This window comes from Heteronotia binoei, chromosome 1, assembly GCF_032191835.1.
Source record: "Heteronotia binoei isolate CCM8104 ecotype False Entrance Well chromosome 1, APGP_CSIRO_Hbin_v1, whole genome shotgun sequence".
In the NCBI taxonomy this organism is placed as follows: domain Eukaryota; kingdom Metazoa; phylum Chordata; class Lepidosauria; order Squamata; family Gekkonidae; genus Heteronotia; species Heteronotia binoei.
In genome coordinates this window covers 183,192,928-183,218,731 of record NC_083223.1, presented here as the reverse complement: position 1 = coordinate 183,218,731, position 25,804 = coordinate 183,192,928, and the positions used below count along the sequence as shown (strand labels likewise).

Below are 25,804 nucleotides of genomic sequence, written 5' to 3'. Positions count from 1 at the left end.
AGTTCCTCTGGATGGCCAACAACAGGGCATAGAGGCCAAGGCCTTCCCTTGATGTTGCCTTCTGGCTTTGGGATTTGGAGGCTTAGTGCTGGTGGGAAGTTTGGTGATCTCTGTTTTGCTCTCTGCCTTCTCCCCAATAACAATGTCTCATAGATATGTTCCTTTCCTATGGGATGAGAATGGATTAATCCTTCTAGCACAGCATTGGCTTTGCTAAGAGTTCTAGAGAAGTGTGCCTGAAACGATTTCTGCACACATAGAAACTGCTGCATTGGTGTTCTTAAATAATCTGTGTTTGTAAAACTTTCCACACAATTTTTGGCTTCTCCAGGAGTAGCTCTGAATTTACTGCCCCATTACCCCGCATTTTCCAGATCCCATGATTTTTTTCCCCTCCAAGAATTAACTTGCAGTTTTCAAGTGTGGAATTCCTGATATTGAATTTTGTTGCCCACTGCCCCTTTTGTGGTGTTAGCATCACATGAACATCCTGCTCCTGTCCCCCTGAACAACAGACTGATCTTTAAGCGTAGTTTTGTGTTATGACACTGATTTTTTTAAACTTAATATAATTGTGCTGTAACCCAGGGACAAAATGAGCCGTGAGGTTTAATGTAGCTTTCTCCTTGCAGTTATCCATCCATGAAGTTCCTCTTTTTTTTTTTTTTGGTCACCTTGTGCTTGTATTTGTTTCTTCATTTACCCCACCCCTTTTCCTTTATACCTCCTGGTGTGTTTGATGACAATTCAGTCTTTTAAACATCTGGAGATAATGGAATTATGTAATTGATTTGATAATCATGGAAACTCAACTTGTGCCATGTTTTTATGCTTCATAATTATTCAATAACACTTATGAATTGATGTATCTACAAACGAAGTACCATTTTCATTTGGATTTTGTGGGAATCTTCGCTGGCCATTTTCTTAGTTGATGACTAAGGAGGAGCAGGGGAGACCTTTGAAATGGTGGCAGCAGTGCTGTTCCCCATGATACATCCAGCCTTTTTTTTTTTTGCAATGTTAAAGATATTGTAATGTTATGCACAAAAAAGAGGAGATTCCACTGCTGATGAAGAACATGACAACATAGCTTCACACCGTCTTTTTAAAAGGAAGTGCCGAACACATGGGGAGGGTTGGATCCAAATTCAAGAAAAAGTCCCCCCAAATAAATGCCCTTTTGCAGAAGGGGTGCTACAAAGTTGGAGATTCAACTTATTGAGAAACAGCAATAACACTGAGGGTGCAGAAAAGCTCCCTGTGGAGCATTTCCAAACAGCCTGAGTTGCTGTTCTAAAGGGATAAGCAGTAACTAAGGGACAATTCTCAGAAATAGGTTCAGAGGGTCCACTTGTATTTTCACATATGCTCATCCTCCTCTACTAGAAAACGTTCTGTTGACTTAACAGGCACCCTGCAGGGTAGAAATTCTGCCTCTGAGGCTCATCTTGTCAGCCTTTGATCTCCCTATACATGCTGCAAACAGAATGGAAGTGCAATTAGTAGTAATTATCCTGAATGCCTTTGATAGGCACACAAGTTCCGCATCACAGGCCATCAAATATCTACTCTGTAGCTATTATCCTAATGTAAATAAAATTAACTGTAAATTTTCAGTCTCTGGTTTTGAGATGGGATGTATTCAAGGGCTCCAGGAATTGTTCAGTATTATGGAATTCTTGAAACACAAATCATATAGGTGCTTGCTCATGTTAATATTTTGGTATAGTGGTCTTGGAGGATCAAAGTGACCTTGGCCAGTCATACACCTTTCTGTCACCTAAATAACAGAGTTGTTGTGAGAATAAAAAAAAAGATGGGAGAGTGATATGTGCTTCTCTGGGTGGGATTAAAATGTACCATAGGGTCAGATAGTCATGAAGCTATCCCCACAGTGTGTAGATGCTGGGGGAAGTGAGGGCAATCTGGAGATAACCCCTGATACAATTTGCTGATCTCATCCTATCTGGGAGTTCCCAAAGGCCATGGCAGCCCAAAGTGCACTTTAGTTACTGTGAATATGTTTAAAGAACATCTATCTCAAAAATGTTTCCTGTATTCTTAAGATGAAACTTACCACCTTTCCTCCCCTTGGGAAACAGGTTTTAAAAATGTTTTTTTCCCCTTGAAAAATGGCTAGGAAAACTTTAATTTTCTGTGCTCCACTCCTTCCCTTCATTGCGACTGAAACTTTGACTACTGCTTACTCGGATTGAATCCAATTATTTCCTTATGTTAGAGAAAGGAAACATGATATTATGCCATGATTGATTGATTGAAATGGAGCTTTCTAACTGGCCATTCATATGTTATTATCACTGCTTTGATATTAAGCAGTTTGCAACTGAACAGTGTTCATGCTATTCAGGAACATAATCCAAAAACATTGGTCATGCAACCTGAATATTTTTACTGATCTCTGTAGCCTGGAGAGGAGTTGTAATTCTGGGGGATCTCCTGGTCCCACCTAGAAGCTGGCATGTGGACATTGATAAATTCTATTTGGTCCTTTCTTTACTTATGCAAGGACACTATGCAAAATCATGTACTTCAAAACTATAGGCAGGATCCAAAGAATTATGCAGATAGTACTATGATCTCAAGGAACATCAGGCAGCCCCATGCCATGCAGTGTATCAGCTTTTTGAATGGAAAGATGATTCCAAATAGTTTGTGATAGGGCTTTTTTTGAGCAGGAATGCACAGGAACACAGTTTCAGCTGGCTTGGGATTGGGTGTGTGTGTGTGTGGTCTAATATGCAAATGAGTTCCTGCTGGGCCTTTTCTGCAAAAAAAGAAGAAAAAGCCCTGGTTTGTGATATAGTTTATATGGCAGGGCAATGCCATATCTTCATTTCAAAAGATCACTGTTTTAAAAATCTTTTATTGGAGGAAAAAAAATAGAACCAAATAGTAACAACACATACAAAATCTTAAAAGAAGAATAAACTATCAATACAACCATCATTCTGTTCCTTTCCCCAAGACATGTGCTATAATCTCCACGGCAAAAAATATTACATCGGTTGTTCTTTATAATACACATGTATGTTAAATTAAACTGGTTAAATATTATCCCAAAATCTATTCCAAAAACTATTTTTAAAAGTATGGTTTTTTAATCCTCCCAATATCCCATGTGATTATTATTTGCTTAGGATTCCACAAGGTAATGGAAGGGATCCACAAAGCCATTGAACTTGGATATGATCCTGTTAAGGTGAGATATGATCCATATTTTTAGTCTTCAGGCTCAATTTATTAATCACAGATCTATGCATGAAGTTTTCCCTTCTTATCCTTGAAACTAGGCAGCATTTACAAGTGGAAATTATGTATACTCTCTGATAATTTAAAAATACCTTTTAAGTGTTTGAAATACTGGGCTGGAAATTATTGATCTGGGGAAAAGAGGGCTGTGCCCCCTCCTTTTTTTAAGCAAGGAGGAATTGTTGCCCAGGCAAAGAGGACATAATTTGCAGAATATCCCAAATGCAGCCCTCAGCATTGACAGCTACTGCTAATCTGGTAACAAAATTGGGAAAGACCTCTGCCTGAGGCCTTGAAGAGCCAGTGCCAGTTGGAGTAGATGGTACTGAACCAGATGGGCCAATGATCTGACTTATAACAAGGCAGCCTCCTCTGTTTATTGTTCCCATTGTTCCCTGTGGCATGTACATGTCGTACACTGGCTGCTTTTGTGGCTTGGAGCAGGCTTTGTGTTTTCCATTTCTCGTCTCCAGTTCAATGTCAGAATCAATATTTGAGAATGTGTCTTAGGATAGCATGTTTAAAACTGTCTGCAAATAGTATAGCTGTCTTTAGGTATTTGCAGCATCTGACCAAACTTGAACATTTCCCAAATACATTTACTATTGTGGAGAGAGGTTTCAGTATTTAGATCTTGTTACGTTTGCAGTTGGACTGCATGTTAGCTAATAACTGGAAGAAGTGAACTGGAGATGGGTTACTGGGAAATTAGCAAAATCAAGATTTGTACTGGATGAACATAGAATCATCTGCAGATGCTGTTTGACGCTTACTTTATGGAGTTTTCAGATTTTTATTTTAGATCTTATATTTTAATTCTCTTATCTAATAATCAGTAATGTCTGTTTAAATATATTTCTGTGATTTGTTTAAGTTTTCAATTTGTTGCTTGAATTATCATTCCTTATTCTCAAATGGAAAACAGATTTAAGTATAGAGTCTTTATTTTATTTATTTTGTTCCATTTGTATCCTGTCCTCCCCACAAGCAGGCTCAGGGTGGGTTCCATCTATCCATTCCAAAATAAATTCCCAACACCCAGATTTTTAAAAAAAAAATTCTTCCAGATAGCTCATTAAAAATTGTCTTTTTCAGTTAACATGTTCATTTGTGTGGGAGGAAGGTGATGTTGTGTCCATGCCTATGTTCAATCAGCTGTTCTCCCCCTCCTCTAGGTGAATTGTGTGGTTATGAGAGGCCTCAATGAAGATGAACTGGTGGATTTTGTGGCTCTTACAGAGAAGCAGCCCCTGGATGTTCGCTTCATAGAGTACATGCCTTTTGATGGTGAGCATTTCAGCTTCTAGTTGTGCTTGGCTTGAGGGAGTGACTGGTACTAAAATAGGAAGTTTCCATTTCTCTCTCCCAGAATACAGTGATGAAATGTCAGCTTGCAGACTTCAGAAGTTTTTGTGACCTTTAAGAGGGTTTGATTTGGAAAAGGATAATACAAGTAGGAACCACTGGCATAGCTGGTGGCAGAGTAATGCTGTTTTGTGACACTGGGACATTTTATCATAAAGGCAGCTAGAACATTTAAAACAAACTGTTAACTAGCTTTATGCATTCCTTATTTGACAGTATTGTAGTTAGACTGAAGTTTAAACCCAGGCTCAGATGAAGAGGACTGAATTCATTGGGAGTTTCTCCTGCACAAACTGTGTTGAAATTAAAACAGCTTTCATTCACCTTAGTGGAGCCTGTGCCGGATTCCCCTCTGCCACTCTGTATGAAAGCTCGCACTACTGTTCTTCTGCAGGCCCCTTTTGCTACTGTAGCTGACTCAAAATTCATCAGACATGCAAATTTTGCATTGTGTTAACAGGGCTTAAATCTCTCTTACTACAAAATATGCTTTGTAGAATGTCTGGGTCCTCCTCTCCTTGTTGCCAGACTTGCTAACCAGTACATATGGTTGAATGTATGAAGCTGCCTTATTCTATGTCAGGCGCTCTGTCTTACTGGCAAAAGCTCTGTGTGGTCTTGGACTGGGAGGGGTCTTTCCTAACAGCTGCCACCTAAGATCTTTTCATTGGAGATAGATAAGAAATAGCTGGACCTTCTGTGTGCAAAGCATGTCCTTTAGAGTTGAGCTATAGCCCCTCACCAATTAATATTATGATCTTAATATATTCATCTTATTCTAGGCAATAAATGGAATTTCAAGAAAATGGTGAGCTACAAGGAGATGTTGGATACAATAAAGCAAAGATGGCCAGAATTTGAAGAGCTGCCTTGTGAAGAAGCCTCTAGCACTGCCAAGGTACTTAATCTCTTAGGTTGCTTTTGCTTGTGCTGTCAAAGTACAGGGCCCATGTCTGTGAGATTACCTCATATATCTGACAGTTAAAATTGTCATAACTAAAGAGTTATTATATAAGGAAGTCGCTTGAAGTCAGTCACAGCATCCAAGATAGTTCTGAAGCCAAACTCTATGTGGTTGTAGAGGTAGGGATGTGGAAGTAATGCAGATTGTAGACTGAGTTGAGGGCTGGTAACAAAAAAGGAATGAATGAGGTGTGATATCCTACAAACTTAGTTTGGGTATGAGAGGATAAGGTGACTATTTCCTCTCTTTCCCAGGGTATTGAAATGAATCTGTCACTCATGTGTCTTGTCCATGCTGGCCCTGGGGTGGAGCCAGGATTTTTTTGGTTGGCCACTTGTGACCACCTCTCACCTTCCAATTCTCTCAGCCAAACAGGAGGGGGGAGAGAGGTGAGGCCTCCTTGGCCAGCTGCGAGAGCACAAAGAGCTACCACAGCCGCCACCTCTTGACCTTCCCGCCTGCTTGGCTAAGCAGGAGGAGGGGATAAGAGGAAGCCTCCCTGGGCTGGGTCTTTCTGCTTTCACAGCCAGTTTCAAAACTGGCTGTAAGAATCACAAAGACCTGCCACCTCTCACCCTCCAGTCCTGCTTGGTCGTGCAGGAGGGGAGAGGTGGAGCCTGCAGGCTGGGCCTTCCTGCTTTCACACCTGGCTGGCTATGAGAGCACAAAGACCCACTGCCTCTCACCCTTCCATCTTGCTTGGCAAAGCAAAAGAGAGGAGAGAGAGGGGGCCAGCAGGCCAGGTCTACCTGCTTTCATATTCAGCTGGTTGCGAGAGCATGAAGACTTGCTGCCAAGCAGGAAGAGAGGACAAGAGGTGGCCTCCTTGAACCAGGTCTTCCTGCTTTTGCAGCTGGCTTTGAAGCTGGCTGAGGCAGCACAAAAACCCATCACAGCTTCCTCTTGTCCTCCCTTTCTGCTCCACCTGGTCAGGGACCCTGAGTTGGGGGGCCTCAACAGGAAGTTGGGGGTGGGGCCCCCAGAAGCTTTTCATAGCTATGGGCCTGTGCTGGCAGTTGAAATAAAGGCCATTAAGATATGGCATTTCCCCCTGTAAGATTATAAAAATGTAGACAACTATGTATATCAGATATGCATAGTGCATAGTGCATGTGGGGAAAACAATTTCAGTTTTTATTTTGTCCTAAGTAACATCCTCAAAAATCAGTGAAAATGATTTCACTGAAACTTCCACGAATAAAATTGTTTCAATCATCACTGCATTGTGTTTGCATTGCAGTATTCCATTTTTTTTGCAAGCAATTAAGCATATTATAAAGTCAGCTTTAACTTCAGTTAAACCAGGTACAACTAAGAGGGAAGGGATGGACAGAGAGACAGAAATCATAATTTGGCTGGTTACATCTTCAGTGCTTCAAACCCTGCATTTAGTAACTGCGGACCTTGAAGCTTTTCCTGGAGGATACATATAAGCAGTCTATATACTGCAATAAGGCACTTCATTATTATACAGAATGAATTTGCAGGTATGAATCTTGATGCCTGTACATGTGGTATGTAGACTCTTGGAATCCATAGCTAATTGTGGCTTTCTGGTGTCTGCACATATGCCAAAATATGTACATTAACCTCACTTGGGTTGTATGCTGTTTTCAGTGCAACTACTTTCTTTGTAAGTATTTTGAATTAACTTGAATCTGAGCACATTTTTACTCAAATATCACCAGAATTGTTACCAGAAATGCTGGGGGGGGGGTCTCCTTTTATGTGGAATTTAGCAGAAGCAGACCCAGGTAGAGCTCTTATGGAATAGAATCTCCACAAAGTGTATACCAATAATAACTTCAGAGAGAAAGGTTTTGGAATGACCAAACCAATTTAATAAAGAAAAGAAATTTTATTGAAAGAATAATTTAATAAAAATACACACAGAGAAAATTAAACTCACACACACACGAACACCAGAAAATAGGTTATAGCAGAGCAGATAGGGGATGTAGTTGGTGGGATGTGTGTGTGTAAGACTATATAGCTACCTGTGAAGTTTTGAAGTCTGTGGAGAAGAACAATAGAGTGGCCAGAGCTCTACTCTGGAGGTACCCAAACAGAATTTGGCGGTTTGAGTCTGAAGGCGCCAAGACAGAACACACTGAGCATGTCCAGAGTGACTCTTTAAATAGCCAAAAACGTATCCTGAGGCATAGGTCAGGATCTTCCTTGAAACAATGTAAGATTAGAGTATGTGGCTGTAAGACAGTGTATGCTAAGATGAGCAGATAGGTGTTGCTGAGACATGCAAAGGGTCTCTGGAAGCCAGGATGATGGATTTGGGTGTGATTACTAGGTGCTGATAGCCCTTTTGCAGGAGAAGTCTTGGGAGAAGAATGAAGGATGGTAGGGTAGTTAGATTAGGTGGGTGGGAAGTTTCTGGGATGGAGGTAGGTGGAATCAGAAATTGAAATTTGACAGAAAACATTGGTAGGTTTTTGACAGAGACAAAAGAGTTTGATGAGAGAACTGAAATTCCGGTGGAGAGACTTGTCTTAGTCTATTCATTTCTTGAAGATTGAGAGGATGATTATATTAGCTAGGTGTGTGTTTGCTCCTGAGTCCTGGGACCACACCTTAGCCAGAGTCAAAGAGAGGCATACTTAGTTGCTTGTATGTGCTGAGCCTAGTGGTTACAGCATGTTTGGAGTTGGGGCAGGTTGTCCAAAGTGTAGTCAGACTCCATTTTTTGGCCAAGCCTGGCACAGGATGTCCAGAGTACAACAGTGACACAGGTACCAAGTATTATTGACGGGTGTTCATGCCACGGGGCAGCCTGACTTGCCCTCCACAAAGCATGCGTATGAACAGGGCATATAGGTGGGATAATGAATAGCTGCTGTGTAGTCATCCACTTGTTCATTTTTTAAGCATAAACACACTTTACAGGGAAATGGCAATATAAGAAGATGTCAGTTAAAAGGTCACTCTTTGTAATGTTATCCCACAGTGAAAAAGTGGCATACCACAGGGAAAGAACCACGTAAGCAGGCATGTATAGTGAGTGGATATCTTTAATCTACCATGACCTTTTCCTTTAAAAACTGGCCTAAGATTAAGCTTAATTTTATGTTTATTTATACTTATTACTTATATTGTATATAATACGATTCAGTCTGGACATATGGCATTGGTTACCAAAAGTGCTGCTCTGTTGGCAGAACTGCAGTTCCTGCAAGAGAGCAGCACATAAGAGCCCTGCTGAATTGGACCAGTAGTCCAGCTTCCTGTCTCAAGTAGAGACCAACCAATTCCTCCGGAGGGCCAAGAGCAGGGCATAAAGACTGAGGACTTCCCCTGATGTTGCCTCCTGGCAAATGTTTGAGGTTTATTTTGAGGTTTATTGCCTCCAAATGTAGAGAATCCCTTCTGTTTGTGAAAGAGAGGGAGGTGGCTTTGACTCTTAAGTGTTCTCAGTAATGTATTCCAACTGCTGTCTCTGCTTTCTTTCATGCTCTCTGCCTTGGCCCCGCCAGGCTTACAAGGTGCCAGATTTTCAGGGACAAGTCAGCTTCATCACCTCAATGTCTGAGCACTTCTGTGGCTCCTGTAATCGTCTGAGGATTACAGCTGATGGTAACTTGAAGGTACTCACTGTTGTTTCCAGACCCAACCCCTGTATTTTTATGTCTGTTAATATTTCATTACATGAACTGAATCAAGCATGCTCAGAGGTGGAATTGCATCCAAAACCAATCCAAGAGTTATTTAAGGGATGCTTCTTAGGCATAAGCAGTGCATCATGTGACCATCCCTGTTGCATCCTACTGTAATCCCATTTTGTTGCCTGAAGGAACAACTGTGCTTATTTTTGCCAAGTTCTTCCTTTTTGAAAAGCTTTTCCACAGTCTCTGGTTTTATAATGTAGCATACTTGAGCTGTAAAACTAATTGGTAAGAAGCCGGAGATTAAACACACTGTTTAGCTTTTTATGTTATCTTAAATTGGCAACAGGCAAGCTGTTCCCAATCATGTGGCTAGGGACTGTGGAAGCTGGGCTTTCCCTCCACTATTCAGTTTCTCTGCATAGCTCTGCGTGATCTGTCAATTCAAACATATGTTGCACAGACTAAAAACTGTTGGGGGTGGTGGAGGGAAGGATGATCAACACTTCCTGCCATGTTAAACTGTTGTATATTTAAAATTAGTTTTCAGTTAAATGCTGGCACTAACATTCCTCCACTCAGCAATGACAGCAACTGTCTTATTAATGTTTTCTGACATCAAGTTGGAGTGTATTCAACAGCTTAACCTGATTACTGAACTAAACTTTAGCACTTGGGAATGTACAAGGCAGGGATTTCAGAGATACTGGGTATCTGTAAGACCTGGAGTGGATTTAGAAGTCAACAATTGTCCATAACTTGGTAGGTTGAAACTTCAGTTTGATTTGTTCACACTACCTAAGAAACACAGTAGCCAGAGAGAAGGCTTTCACATAATCAGATAATTGCTACACAAAGTAGCTGTTCAAAAGCATAGTGAATAGTTACTCAAAGGGCACTAATACTGCTTGTTTACTATCGGTCCACTTCAGTTGGTATTTGCTTTGACTGAAAGCATCTTTCTAAGGTCTCAAACAGAGAAGAGTCTCTCCGAATTGTTGCAGCCTCAGAAACTTTGCCAAGGGATTGAGCCTGGAGCCTTCCACATGCAAGGACCACAGTCCCTATCCTTGAACTAGCATCTGGCCAAGCACTATTACTCTTTTCTCTCCAACCCCTCCTCCCCCTTCTTCTTCTTTTAAAGGTGTGCCTTTTTGGAAATTCAGAAGTGTCCTTGCGGGATTATTTACGATCCAATGCTACAAAAGAAGAACTGGTTCAAATCATTGGTGCAGCTGTTAGCAGAAAAAAGAAACAACATGCCGGTATGGTATTCTAGTCTGAATTCTACCCATCATGTAAGAGCAAATTCAGACATCAGCCTATAATGGGATGCATGATATGTAGGACTTGATGGGACCCCTCAAAGAAAAAGATACTGTATTACAGTATAAAATGCTCCAAATGGCATTGGGTCACATTATACTTCTGTCCTGCATTTTAGATCCACCTGGGACCTTTAAGATACCTAGCAATATAAAAATACTTTGTCATGACACTATGAGGTTTAATTTTGGTAAGGTATTGGTGCTTGTGATTTTTTCCATTTTCCAGTTGCAGGGTTTTTTACCCCAGCAAGTGGCAAATAATTACGTTGTCTGTAGATTTGAAATACTGGAAGGTTAGGCAGAAAAAAATCATGTTCAGTAACACGTGACATTGCCACAGGGAAAAAGAACTGTATTTTGTGTGCGTGTGTGTGTGTGAGAGAGAGAGCTTTATTGCCATACCTCTCAGACGAGTGAGGTGGATTTTTGTGAGTAGATGCAAATGACACAGGGTGGTGGGTCTGAAGCTTTTCCTAGAATCTTGATATCCTGACTGGCCCAAAGGCCAGAATTCCTGCACCTTTCCTGCAAGTATAATACTAGTTGCATGTCTTGCACATACATTGTTAATATAAGCCCACTTTGTTTTGTTTTTGCATATAATTTGCTCTGAACCTAGATACTCTGAATGCCACCATCTGCACTGTTACATTCATTCTTCTATTTCCATTTATGGTAAAATACTTACACAGCTACAACTCTGTGAGAGTCCATAATTCTTGCCTATTCATTCCCTTATTCCCAGGCATGTTCAACATTTCTCAGATGAAGAACAGACCAATGATCCTCATCGGTGGGTGAACAGTGAGTACGTACTAAACCATGCCATTCTCCTGTCTCTTGGAAAGGAACTCAGGCTAACTCATGAAAAACTGTGACTGTACCGCCAACATAGACTAAGCATATTTGAATTCTAGATGAGATAGGAAAGTAAGCCAAACCAGGCAGAAAATACATAATTTAGCAACTATCTCAGAATGTTTTTGAGATAGATAGATAGATAGATAGATAGATAGATAGATAGATAGATAGATAGATAGATAGATAGATAGATAGATAGATAGATAGATAGATAGATAGATAGACAGACAGACAGACAGACAGACAGACAGACACTTGTCAATTCCATAAAAGTTTGTGTGCTGCTTTGCTTTTCTCCTTGTAATATCTGAGCATCTTAAAATGATCAGACCCTTCATTCTCCCTCAATCATTTTAAAAATCAATATGTAGTAGGGATTGAGAACTACGGGCACAGGAACAATCCACTGCTATTCCTTCCATGGTATATAAGAACTGTCTGGTAATAAAGGCTCCACTCTGCTAGCACTTTGAGATGTATTTGGGGCAGGGGGAGGGGGTTGCCTTTAATTGAGTGAGACATTGGGGGGTGAAAGAAGGAGCTAGATACAAAGATAGGGTCCCTCCAGCTGCTTTTGGAATGGCGTGCTGTCTTCCTATAGCCTTTTACGTAGCTCAGAACTGGATATGGTCTGACAGGCATGCATTCTGCATCCTGGGAAAACTAACCACTGGCATTCTCTGTCCAAACACTGTGGGTTCTGTGACCGGAGCAGAGGCAGGAGCCAGCTTTGTCTTGACACGCAGGCTAGCGCACCCATACAGAGAACAGCTAGAGAGGCTTCCTAATTTGGACTTCAGGCTTTATTGTATAACGAAGCCAGCTAGTGTGTGAACAAGCAGATAGAAGCGGGTGGGGAACACACTGGGGGTTGGGGGTTAGGGATGTGAGGGAATGTAGCCTCCATTGCACACAAATTAAATGCTATGAAAAGAATTAATTGTAACATATTGCCATACTTTCCTTCATTGTTTTAGCCAGATTATTTTAACTAGTCCGACATCAGTGCTTACTTTAAAAGATGTATTTTCCCCCTTGGTATGTTTTTATTGTACGTTAATTTGCACTTGTAGGACTTTGGCAAGCTAAAAAAATGCAGCTGGGAGTTGCTGCTGCTGTGTACAGGAGATAAGCCAGTGGGTTTTGTGAGCCAGCAATTCTGGACTATAGGAAATGGGTGCCTCATGTTGCCATAATCCTTCCTCTACCTGTGTTCATCCTAGAGGCATCTTTCCCTGCCTATCTGTGTCTCATGCCCAGTAAAGCATACTAATACTCTGTTTTTTTCTGTTCATGCCAAACAATCACTGCCTTGTCTCTAAGTATTGAGTATCAGGGTTCAACCCATTCTGTTCTGGATATGAGGACTTGTGGAGAAACCTGTGCTTGCTTTGGCAGCACACATACTAAAATTGGAAGGAGGTGTGGAGAAACCTACCCAAAAGCCAGAGTAATTGCCTAAATTTTAAGCATACGTTCAGGCCTGGAGCTAGGGGTTCTTGCGCCCCAGGCCAAAACCCACACCGCTGCCCCCCAAAAGCGGTATTATTATTATTATTATTATTATTATTATTACTTTAAATTTCTATCCCGGCCTCTCTGCAAGCGGACTCAGGGCGGCTAACAACATTCATATTCACAAGTTAAAACCAATAAAACATAATTACAATTTAAGATTTTAAAACCATTTCGTGGTTCTGTATCACTACAATATAAACGAGTTCTTCTTTTTTGATGGTGATCACCTAGTACTCTATATGATGTCAGGTGGCAGTTCTCTCCCAGTTAGATATCAAAGGCCTGTCGGAACAATTCAGTCTTACAGGCCCTGCAGAAAATGGAAAGATCCCTCAGGGCCCTTATGACCTTCGGGAGAGCATTCCACAATACTGGTGCTGCCACCGAGAAGGCCCTAGCTCATGTCAAATGCAACCTAGCCTCCTTTGGTCCAGGGATGGACAATAGATTTTTTGTCCCTGAACGCAGTGCTCTTTGGGGAACATGTGGAGAAAGGCAGTCCCGCAGATAGATAGGCCCCTGACCATAAAGGGCTTTCACGGTCAATACCAACACCCTGAAATGGGCTCGGAAGACAATAGGTAGCCAGTGCAGCTCTTTCAGCACTGGCTGAATGTGCTCCCATTGGGGGAGCCCCCTTAACAGCAATGCTGTAGCATTCTGCACTAGCTATAGTTTCCGAGTCAGCGTCAAGGGTAGCCCCATGTAGAGAGCATTACAGTGATCTATTCTTGAGGTGACCGTGGCGTGGATCACCAATGCTAAGTTGTCATGCTCCAGGAAAAGGGCCAACTGCCGCACCTCCTGGAGATGAAAAAAGGCGGATCTAGTAGTGGCTGCTACCTGGGCCTCCATTGTAAGAGAGGACTCAAGGAGCACCCCTAAGCTCTTGACCTTAGGGGCCTGTATTAGTGACACCCCGTCAAGAGCCGGCAGAAGGATCTCCCCCCCCCGGACCACTCCGGCTCAGGTAGAGAACCTCTGTCTTCGTCGGATTCAACTTCAGCCGATTGAGCCTGAGCCAAGATGCTACGGCTTGAAGAGCCAGGTTTAGATTTTCTGGGGTACAGTCGGACTGGTAACTCATCAATAGATAGAGCTGGATTTAAAAGAAATACAGATGGAAATTTGGGAATATTTGTGGAAGAACTCCGTGAAGCTTTCGATGTGTCATAGTATTAAAGAGAACTGTTTTAAAATGTTGTATAGATGGTATATGACTCCTAAAAAGTTGGCAAAGATGAACAATAAGATGCCAGACAGATGTTGGAAATGTAAAAAACATGAAGGTTCTTTCTATCATATGTGGTGGACTTGTGAAAGAGCAAAAAAGTATTGGCAGATGATTCAACAAGAAATGTCTAGGATCTTAGGATATGAATTTAAGAAAATTGCAGAGACTTTTCTGTTGGGATTACAAATGGAAAAATTTCCAAAAGAAGATAGAACTATAATTTGGTACTTGCTTTCATCTGCTAGGACATTATATGCGCAGTTGTGGAAGCAAGAAAAAATACCAAAGAAATGGGATTGGCTTGTAAAAGTTATGACATGGAGTGAAATGGACAAATTAACAAGAATTTTAAGAGACTATGACTTAGAAGCTTTTAAGATGGAGTGGAAAAAGTTCAGAAGATATGTAGAAAAAGAGTGGAAAATAAAAGGACATTGGACAATTTTTGATAATGATTAAGTCTTAGAAGGAAGAAGAATGTAAATTTTTGTTTTTATTAGTTAAGGGTACCTTTTAATATTAGTATTATAAGTAAATAACACCAGCGGGGGGTCAAGTAACAGGGGGAGGGGTGGTTAGAAAGTAATATATGGGATAGATAAAAAGAAGTTATTAATGATGCAGGAATAAGATATTGTTACCATATGTTACTAAATAAAAAATGTTTTAACCAAATAGATAGAGCTGGGTGTCATCTGCATATTGGTGACATCCCAGCCCATACCTCCTGACAATCTGGGCAAGGGGGTGCATATAGATGTTAAATAACATCGGGGACAGAACTGCACCCTGTGGCACACCACATATAAGTGGGTGTCTTTGGGATGATTCCTCCCCTATCACCACCATTTGTCCCCAATCTTGGAGAAAGGAGGCCAACCACTGTAAAGTGGAACCCTGAATCCCCACGTTGGCAAGGTGGCTCGTCAGTAGTTGATGGTCAGCCGTATCAAATGCGGCTGACAGATCTAATAATAACAGCACTGCTGAGCCACCCCAATCCAGATGTCGCATGAGGTCATCTATGAGAGCGACCAGAACCATCTCCGTCCCGTGACCTGGTCGAAAGCTGGACTGGAATGGATCATCCAGGAAGTGTCATCCAGGAATCCCTGATGCTGAGTTGCCACCACCCGCTCTAAAACCTTACCCAAAAAGGAAAGGTTTGATACCGGCCAATAGTTCGCTAATACGGCTGGATCTGCAGATGTTTTTTTCAAGAGGGGACGAACCACAGCCTCTTTAAGAGGTGTGGGAAAGATCCCTTCTACCAGGGATCTGTTGACAATACCTTGTAGTGGCTCACGTAGCAACGCCTGGCTAGCTTTTATAAGCCAGGATGGAAATGGGTCCAACCCACAGGTCATAGGGCGTACAGCAAAAAGGATCCTGTCGACTTCATCCAGGCTGAGTGGATTGAAGGAATCTAGAACTGGACCAGAAGACGCGCTCGGTGCCCCAAATTCTTTCACTGTATCAATTATGGCGGGAAGGTCACGTCGGAGCAACGAGACTTTATCTGCGAAAAAACTCGCAAAAGCCTCACAAACAATTTCCAATTCTCTAACGTTTGGTTTACCTTGTGGTAAAGTTGTTAGTGACCGAATTATACTAAACAATTGTGCTGGGCGCGAGGTCGCAGATGCAATCCAGGATGCTAAGTAAGTCTTCTTTGTGGCCCAGACTGCCATCGCATAGGTCCACATAAATGACCTATAAGATGTTCTCGTAGCTTCGTCGCAAGTGCGTCGCCAGTGTCTCTCTAGTAATCTTAATCGCCATTTCATCAATCGCAGCTCCGGGGTATACCACGGAGCGGATCGTGAACGAGGATGAAGAGGACATCGGGGAGCAATCTCATCGATGGCTGTGGAGAGCTGGTTATTCCAGATCTCTACCAGCTCATCCAACGAGTCACCAGAGGGCCAGGGATCTCGTAAAGCCATTTGAAGCCACAGAAGGTCCATCTGGCTTCGTGGGCGAGCTAAAACTTGCTCACTGCCTAAACGGGGTAGGGGTGGAATATGCCCCCCTGATGACGTCACCAATGATGCCACGCTTCCCAGCTTTGCCTAGGCTTCCCAAGACTCGGGAGGCCTCGGCAAAATCCAGAAGGGTTCTGAGCGCACTTGCTGACACACACACCCAACTCACTGCCACACACACACAACTTTGCTGAGGCCTCCCAAGCCTCAGGAACCCTTGGTGAAGTCCGGAAAGCAATGGGCACACTCAGAGCTGGGCTCTGAGCATGCTCATTGCCACGCCTCCGACTTCGCTGAGGCCTCCTGAGCGTCAGGAACCCTCGGTGAAGTCCAGAAGGCAGTGGGCGTGCTCAGAGCTGGGCTCTGAGCGCACTCACTGCCACGCTCCCCAACTTCACCGAGGCCTCGGGAACCCTCTGCAAAGTCCGGAAGGCAGTGGGTGTGGGGCGTGAGGAGAGGGGGTGTCTTGTGGTGCCCCTAGGCCAGATGGTGCCTACTTGGCCATGCACCGGTCCTGCATACGTAGCCAATAAGCGCATTATGTAGCAATGACTCCAAGCTACATGGGAGCCTTACTCTGTTGCATGCTAACCTGAGAAGAAATGTTAGCAGAAAGTTCTGAAGTGTCCCTGGAGAAAGATCCATTCCACATTTTCCTTGCAGCTTTGTCTGTAGTCTGCAGTGGTTTCAAATGGAGTGGAGATGGTTACATTTTCAGCTTTCCTATAGCTAACTGAAACTCATGCTTCCTGGAGTTGTGTCCTTGCAAACAAGGGTTCATGCTTTCAGCCAGCTTATCTCTCCTGAATGGACCAAACCTAGTGAGTACTCTAATGTGGGAACCCACAGCCAAAGGGGGATATTATACTGGAAAGGCTTTGCCAATCTGAGTAGACTGGTGGGGAGAAGTTTACAATGCCATTTCATTGTTTCCACAGAGTCAGAGTCCTGTGCTTTTTCTTGATGTTTTATTTTAAAAATTGCATTGCCAAATTCCGCTAGTCCCCCACCTTTCCAACTTAAACTATTGGAAGAGTTTTAAGCATGTTTGTATTTTAAGTTTTAAAAAATATCTTTTAATTGGGTTTGTCTGTGTCCATTATAAAGTTTATATCTCCACTACCTGGCATATTTTATGACACTCATGGCCTGGCCCCACAAAGTCCCATTTGTGTCATATCCAGCCCTCCTAACAAATGAGTTTGACACCCCTGGCTTAAGGTGACTTATAATTCTAAACACCAAAATGCCATAAAACCACTTTAAACCCCCTCCCATACTTCCTCAGGGAGCACTTTCTGCATGGTAGGAACCAGTACAGAAAATAATTAAGTTAAATTAAGTAGATACCAAATGAGTCTCCTTAAGCTGGACAGCACAGAGAAGGTAGAAACCAGGAGACTGTAGTTGTAGCAGAGCATTTTCAGCTAGGCCTCTAGAAATTCCGTTCAGTTCAGTTAGGCAGCCTTGAGTGTGGCACCTCAGTAGAGAGTGGTTGTTTCACCTTAGAGCAGGTTAAGAAAGGAATATCTTGGTGTATAAAAGGCATCTGCTCTACTGATCATTTGGGTACTCTGCTGATTTTTAAGTCTCCCCTCCCCCAAGTTCTTGGCTTCAAACTGCATCAGGAGAAGCTTTCCAGAGCTTAACTGGGGGCTGCACCTTTAAATGTAAGCTCAGGAGGAAGAGCACAAAGTATTGCAAGAAACTTCTGGCTCATGATCTGTGGAGGAGCTGGCTTCATAAATCCATAGAGTGGAAAAAGTTCAGAAACTGAAACAAGAATTGCTTTTTGGGCAAACTTTTCCAGAGTATTGAGTGGTTGGATGCTCCCAATAGGAACTGGACATGTTGAAATGACCAGACAGAGTTTTTTTTTTTCCCCCTGTAGTGTGCTTGCAATAGATCTAGGAAGACAACTGTACAGACTCCACATTGATTAGTCACAATTGGCCAGCGGACTTGCAAGTATCAGTCTTAGCTGACATACCTTCTGTGCCTCAGTTGCAGAGACTGAAGCATGCAGTGCTCCTGAGTTTCCAAAGCAGTACCACATTCCCCTTAGTCAACAACTGTCAAATGATATATTTAAATTTGCCTTTTATGTCTTCCTCTTAAAGAGCTGCTCTGTGACTCAAGTTTGTATCAAGCCTTGCTTAATTTCTGTAGATCATTATTAAGAGAGATTTAGCTATGGCTTTCTCTCTTCTTTTTCCTCTTCTGCTCATAAAGAGAATTGCTTCCACTATGTTTAACATGCTGCTTTGGAGTTGGTCCCTGGCACTGGCCTCTAGAATTGACACAGCCAAGGGATTAATGAGAAGGGCAGAGAGAGAGCCACTTCTCAGTGGACTTGGAACTTAAAATGGCACAATGCCCAGCCAGAGCTGAAGTAACTTGTGTCATTGAGGGAATCTAAGCTCTCTGCAGCAAAGCTCCTAGCATGGTGTGTCTTGTTGTTAGACAGCAAGAGCTGGCAAGAGCATGTGGCTCTTCTGAAACTGTTTCCTGTGTATCTTTGTCTGAAGCAACAGCCAGAAGTTTTGTTCAGAAGGTCTAAGTGTGATGTGCTGGAAAGACTATTGAGGTAGTTAGAACTGGTTTATTTCTGGTTCTTCGCTTTGAAAGAGGGGAAGTTGACTCTGTGATGTTCCTCTCCCATGCTTTGGTGTATATTAAGAATGGAAGTGGAAAGAGATCAGCCTTATGAGTGATCTGTCTGTGGGTTGCAATACAGAGCCTAATGGAGCTTTTCACTTTTGCCTTTGACATTAACCCACTTGTCCTTGCCTAATTGTCACTAGTCTCACATGAGTAAGGCCTTTCTGCTAATCTTCTAGGTTCCCACTTAGAATAAAGAAAAGCGGGTGGCAAAATAAACTGCTACCACTTCAGGGTTGATAGACTGACCATAATCAAGTCTATAACACTTATCCAGTTTTGCTTTGAGCACTTGAAGAATTTTCATGCTGTATAGTAATTTATAGAGTACCATATAAAAATTTTTAATACCTTTTGATGTTTTAGATTCTGGAATATTCTGTTTGTCATTCTTTTCCTAGAATCAGCATCAAGGTCATTCCCCCTGCTCCAAGATGCCCTACAGGACCGAGGAACTTCAAATGGTGGGGGCCACTGGCTGACTGCAAGAGCAAGTTTATTCCAGCCAGTGGGGAAAACATTTAAGAAAAAATTGTTTACAGGACATCATGCCCTGCCAGGATCTCACACAGCACGACAGCTTGGAGCAGGAATTCTGCAAGCTCAGCTGAGTAGCAATTGTGTTCTCCAAAAGAACTTGTGCTCTGGTTTGGACATCAAGTGCCTTAGGGCAGAAATATCTCCCTCCAAGCAGAAATCCTACAAGATTAGGGACATTCACACCCGTGTGAGAAACCAGCCTGAAGAGAAGGGTTCAAGATCTCTGTCCACTGCCAAAATACTTGGTGCCTCAGACTGCCTAACCCACATTGACCAGGAGGGCCGGGCTTCCATGGTGGATGTGGGCAGGAAGGTTGATTCTGAAAGGACCGCAGTTGCCAGCGCTGTGGTCCACCTGGGTAAGAAGGTGTTTGAATTGGTGCGTCAGAACCAGATAAAAAAAGGGGATGTGCTGGCAGTTGCCCAGGTTGCAGGGATTCAGGGTGCCAAGTTGACCAGTCAACTGATCCCGCTTTGCCACAACATCCCACTGAATCTGGTGGATGTTTCTCTGAGTCTAGATGAGAGCAGGCATGCAGTAGTGATCTGGGCTTTGTGCCGCACTTACGGGAAAACGGGTGTTGAGATGGAAGCCTTGACAGCTGCCAGCCTGGCCGCTTTGACGGTGTATGATATGTGCAAAGCAGTCACTCACGACATGGTAATTGAAGAGGTGAAACTGCTCAGCAAGGAAGGAGGGCAGAGAGGAAACTTCCAGCGAAGCTAGCAAGTATCTGAAGATTCTGACCCAAGAGGTCATTTTTGGCATCAAAGGCTTCAGCTGCACAAACTAGGGATCAGGGTTTTGACAACTGTGATTTGAACTCCCAGTCACTTTACTATAGAATTGATATCCACTTAAATCACTTGTTTTCCTTGTATAGAAAGGCCTGGATCTTGCTGGTTGGTTGCCTTCTTCTCATAGAGATTACTGGTTAGGAGGAGGAGATTACTAAGATTATTTGCTAAAGTATTCAGGTTTGTGGAATTTACTGAGGTGCAGCTGGACTGTACACCTCATGTATTGTCTTTGTACAGGGTTACAGTCTCACAGTCTTGGAGTTGTTCTCTTTTTCATTAGCACAACAGAATTTCAACTCTTTCTCTCTTTCATAGCACAACTGGATTTCAACTAGAATCCATTACTTAAGGGTTAGCTGTAAGGATTCTGACTGGAACAAAAATAGTGGAAGTTCGGATTCTTTACTGAGCCGTTATATGAATGCCTTGCTTAGGCCCAAGATGAGAAAATACAAACTAGGTGCTGTTTCCTAGACCACTTGGGCCCAATGCAGTTTTTAGTACACTGAGATGAGAGAGTGTTGTCCTCAATACAGGAAATCCTTTGTCCACTGGGGAGAGATGTATACTAAATAATCAAGACACAGTCCCCAGCTGTGTGTGTGGAGAGACTTGTACAAAAAATGGCACTCAGTGTTAATAAGGCTAAATAACTTGCACAATTAATAGTGTTTCTTGGCAATAAAATTGTGCCTAATATAGCCCAAAATCTGGCAGTGCTAGATGATGTCTCCCTCTTCCAATCTTCCCACACTTCTGGAAGCAGTATTCCAAGTTAATAGTCCTATTTGTCTTCTCTACAGCAGTGAAATGAATACTGTGCTGGGAGCCATACTTTTTGAGATGAAGCTACTCACAAGGTTACCTTTCCCAACATTATTCAAAATCATCTTCACTCTCTTTCCCTAGAACCTTCTCAACATCAGAATTTTCTCCAGCATTCCCTGATTTCTCCTTGTCATCCTTCTGTTTGTCTTGGCGAGCAAGGGCAGAGGTGGCAGGACAGTGTCTTTGATAGCTCCTCATGGGTAGTAGCAGCAGGTCCTTCCCAAAGGCAGCAGCAGCAAACAACAACAACAATGCCAGCTCTGTGGGACTTGCAACCCAGCAGGTGAGTCTCTACCACCTACTCGGGAGCTGCCCCAGTCCCTTCATTGAGATGTGAAGTGTGTGGCTAGTTTTAAGGCTGATAATGAGGAAGACTCATCCTGATTTTACATGGGTGATTCTTGAAACCTCTTGGCTGCTCTGAATGCATTCAGGCAAATATGACTGAGTATAAAGCAGTTTGAGGGCTGTGCTTAATAAAGGGCAGCTGTGACATTTTGGTGTCTTTTTCCTTTTGTTGAGCACACAACTCTTTACTTTCTGTATATACACTTCAGTTAACTGCAAATAAATTACTTTGAGATGATGATGGTTTGTTCTGGGAGTAACCAAGGAACTTTTCATAAAAGCATATGTTACATCTCAAGTTGCCTGCTGTGAGATATTTGAACAGTGTTGACATACCCATGAAGCAATTAGTGAGCGGCAGGGAATTATCTTAATAGGAGTGTATGGCAAATCTTGGCCCCTCAGTGTGCAACAAACAAGGATGTTCCAGGGTCTTGAGCCAAGAGGTTGAGCAATCTTTTTATGCTTTGCCCTATAGAAACCCTTAGAAAAAAATGTTTCAGTGCTTGTAAATAGTGCAGGGAAAAGTCAGGCTAGGGGGAGCTTCTTATCAGGAAGCTCCAGCAAACTCAGTACAGCTTGGCCCATGCCATGTTATGGTTGCAAACTAAACCAAGTGTAAACTAAACCAAGATCAGCATTTGTTTATGTAGCTCCATCTCAGGGTGGGGGGAGTGCTGTTATGAGGGGGCTGTGCTCCTTCTCCAAGGGTACCCAATCACCAGAGTAAATGCTCTTATAATATACTTTTGTTTTGTTAATCTCCAGTGTATCCAAGTACAGGCATCTGAATGTTGCTGCAAAGCTCTTATCTCTTCCTAAACCCTCAAGTGGTTTATTCTGCTTATAAATGGAAAATTAAACTTTATCAGAGTGTGTATGTCAAAAAGCAGATAAATTAGAGAGCTGAAAGCACTCTGATTCATAGGTGAAATCAGGATTTTATGCACTAAAGTTTCTATTTTAGGATACAGCTATTGCAAAATACTAAAGTGATTGAAAAAGCAGTTAATGATATTTAAAAGAAAAAAAACCTAGTTTCCTGTGTCTGTTCCTCCATATTCGTTTTTACTCCAGTTATCTTTCCGAACAGAAATAAGTAAGAGTTAAGTAAATAGGCCAGCCTCCTTGAATGGAAATGGGTTATCAAGATTGCTTTACATGTTGCATTATTGTCTACATAGCAATTTTTGATGTAGGAGGAATGTACATTGAAGAGCAGCACAGGTCTTCTTCCATGAGTACACTCCTTGGGTAGCTAAATAATACAGAGATCATCTGTAGCTAAGAAAGAAATGTGATATTTAGGCCAAAATTTTATTCTAGGCTCTGATGTCCTAGTCCTGATCTCCTCTGTCAGATAATAAATGCTTTGAATGCCTATCGGAAGCATACAGGATCCACCAGAAAGGGTTCCTATGCAAATCTGATGAAAGCCACAAGGAAGGGCTGTGCAAAGTCCTGATGACCAACCTCTGGTTCCAGTTAAAGAATCTGGAAGTAACTGATGTGTGAGACCTCTGCCTAAGACCCTGGAGAGCCTCTGCCAGTATGAGTAGAAAGTACTGCCCGTGGTGGACAAATGGTTTGAATCAGTATAAGGCTGCTGAGTTGCACAAGGATATACAAGTGGAGTTTCTATGAATGCTGCTCCCAGTGGAGTATTCTTTGTGGTTGATAAATTATCAGTGTTGATAAGTTATTACAAGAGTAACTTGTCCTTGCTCCAGAGCTTTTTTGGGGGGGTTCCAGTCCACCCCAATAGCACCACAAGAGCATCTCAGCTTAGACTGGGCCTACATCAATTATCTTTTCTTCAGCCTAGTAACGCATCTACTGCTGCCAGCAATCACAGAGGCCAGCTTGCTTCTAGCCAGCTAGCGGTAACTTTCCTGGTAAGTTTAAGGGCCAGTCTGCCCTGGTCAGTCTTGTCCCTGTTGCTTACAGATGGAAAGCTGCAATTCAGATCTGATTTCAATGTGTAACAAAAGAGCCATGGGCATGATGTGGAACTTGAACTTGCAAACATCACAAAGCTATGTTTAGTAGTGTTCCAAAGATTAGGTTCTAAAATGATCAAGATCATATAGTTCCCACATATGCCAAGGACTTCCTTTTCTCTATGAGAAACCTATAAAGGGTGTACATGTTGTGGGTTTTTAAAAAGTTTATTTAAATGCAGTGACACAACATCTTTTTAAAGGGCTTACAAATACAGTTGACTTCATGAAAAGAAAATTTAATGTAGGAACTGGCTCTGAACATGTTGAACATGTTGTGCATTAACAGTGATGGTGGCTCATGTGGGCCTTTCTTTGGTAATGGCTGAGTCTTCTTCTGGCAAAGACTCCTTGCATCAGAAGAAGGCACTGCTGTTAGCATGACTTGGATCTCACAAATCTATTCTATCAAGACATGAAGCTCTTTATTCAGTTGCACTTGAACTTTATCTGTCGATGAGTACATGGGGCTATATGGTTTAAGAATTTGGCAAAGTGACCTTCTGATTGGTGTCAGGAGGAGGCTATTTACTTTTCAAGTGACTTAATGGTGTTTTTTGATGCCATAACTGAACACTCTGATTAACTCTGGCAACTATGCACAACCATTTTGACATTAAAATGTTATATAGTGTAAGTATGTTTTCTAGATAAGTGATGGAATTGGGGAATAATTATTTACACTCAACTTTGCTGTGGTGATATTATTGAGAAACTTTTCTAAATTGTACTAGACTTTTAATAAATTGTACTTGCAATCAGTAACAGGACATGCATGCATATTTTCATATCTGTCTCTTTTAACTGTGAATGAAGCATCAAGCATATGAAAGTAGAAAGAAGAAGAGATTGGATTTATACCACACCCTTTACTACTTGACGGAGTCTCAGAGAGGTTTACAATCACCTTTCCCTTCACCTCCCCACAACATACACCCTGTGCAGTAGGTGGAGCTGAGAGAGCTCTCCCAGAACTGCTCTTGAGCGGAACAGCTCTGTGAGAACTTGTAACTGGCTCAAGGTCAGTGTAAAAAGTCACTGGGGGAAACAGTGACTCTGAAGACTCTACCCAGTGAGTATCTGTTTACATCCTTTTCCAAAACATCTTGAAGCAGCCTGTCTCTTTAGAACTAAGCAATATTTGTGGGTGTCTACCAACAGTATATCAGGTTGTATATTCTTGCCTATTGGAACAGCTGACTCAGTGCAGAATGAAGATAAGGATGGACTGTTGAAGTCATCATGGCCGGATTAATTGGTAGTCAGTAACCAAATGGGTAAGCCTCTGATGGTCTAGGAAAGACTATGGAAAAGCCTGAGGTGTGAGGAGATGCTAGCAATGGAAGTAACTTTACTTGATGGACAAGAAAAGGAAAGGTGTCCTGAGAACAAGGAGGAGCTCAAAGGTACAAAAAGGGACAGTGGGGCAGGTAAAACATCCAAACTTTTGTGACCTTTTCCATACCCCTCAGCCGGGGCTTTCAGAAAGCTTGAGGGGGGGGATCATAGTGATATGGTAATCAATTATATTAAGAGCTTCCTACTTTCTGAGCACTGACTAAAGCAGGGGTGGGGAACCTCTGTCCCAAGCAACGTATACAGCGCTCAAGGTCACTTGGTGTGACCCTTGGGGATTGCTGGACCAAACTGAGCCATGTGGCAGCCTCCCTGGGGCTGGCTGGCCAGCGAGGATCATGGGGCCCAGCTGCGCTGTGCAGCAGCCTCCCCAGGGCTAGGCAGGGATCACAGGGCTCAGATGTTCTGTGTGGCAGCCTCCCTCGGGCCTGGCTGGCCAGAAAGAATTGCTGCAGGGCCTGGAAAAGTTACTGTCACAGTTCAGTTTGCACTTGATTATCCCAGATGGTGTGGCCTAATATGCTAATGAGTATGTGATCTGATATGCTAATATTAGGGGATGTGGTCTAATATGCTACTTAGTTCCTGCTGTGCTTTTTCTATAAAAAAGCCCTGGACCTATGCATTGCCTAAGGCAGTGGGCCGTGTGTGTGTGTGTGCGCCAGATTAGGCTCTACCCACATGACTTCAAATAGAAAAACAATTATTTGCATTAATTTTATTGGCCTAAATCATTCTCCCTCGGTGGAGCACTGTTTTTTAAGTTGATAATTTTTTTATGGCCTGCGAATGATGTTATAAATATCCATATGGCACTTGGCAGAAAAAAGGTTCCCCACCCCTGGACTAAAGGCTAAATTTCTAGGGTTCCCAAATTGGTGGCTATAACATGAATATGTACTGTGTGGTAACTTTGTAAAGGATTGCAGCTCTTCAGGACATAGGAATATCTAATGGGGGATAGCCAGATCTACTTTTTAGTAACTTGCTTCAGCATACCCATGAGGAAGGACTAACAGTAAAAAAAATTCTACACGTTATCTCTGCTAAATACAAAGTTGTTGCTAAAAACTAGGGCTGAATTAAATATTCATGGGTGATTTTCATGGTCAAAATCTATTTAAGGGA

At 42.4% G+C, this 25,804-nt stretch overlaps 1 protein-coding gene across 1 annotated transcript in view; it reads left to right on the top strand.

The window, feature by feature from the left end:
• Positions 1–24,082, top strand: part of MOCS1 (molybdenum cofactor synthesis 1) — an 80,559-nt gene extending 56,477 nt beyond the window's left edge. Inside the window, exons 5-11 of the mRNA XM_060245063.1 lie at positions 3,162–3,223; positions 4,449–4,560; positions 5,421–5,536; positions 9,088–9,198; positions 10,361–10,481; positions 11,290–11,337; positions 19,205–24,082. Of these exons, the coding sequence (XP_060101046.1) occupies positions 3,162–3,223; positions 4,449–4,560; positions 5,421–5,536; positions 9,088–9,198; positions 10,361–10,481; positions 11,290–11,337; positions 19,205–20,070 (1,436 nt within the window). The 3' untranslated portion in view covers positions 20,071–24,082. The remainder of the gene's footprint in view (positions 1–3,161; positions 3,224–4,448; positions 4,561–5,420; positions 5,537–9,087; positions 9,199–10,360; positions 10,482–11,289; positions 11,338–19,204) is intronic.
• The last annotated feature ends 1,722 nt before the right edge of the window (positions 24,083–25,804 follow it).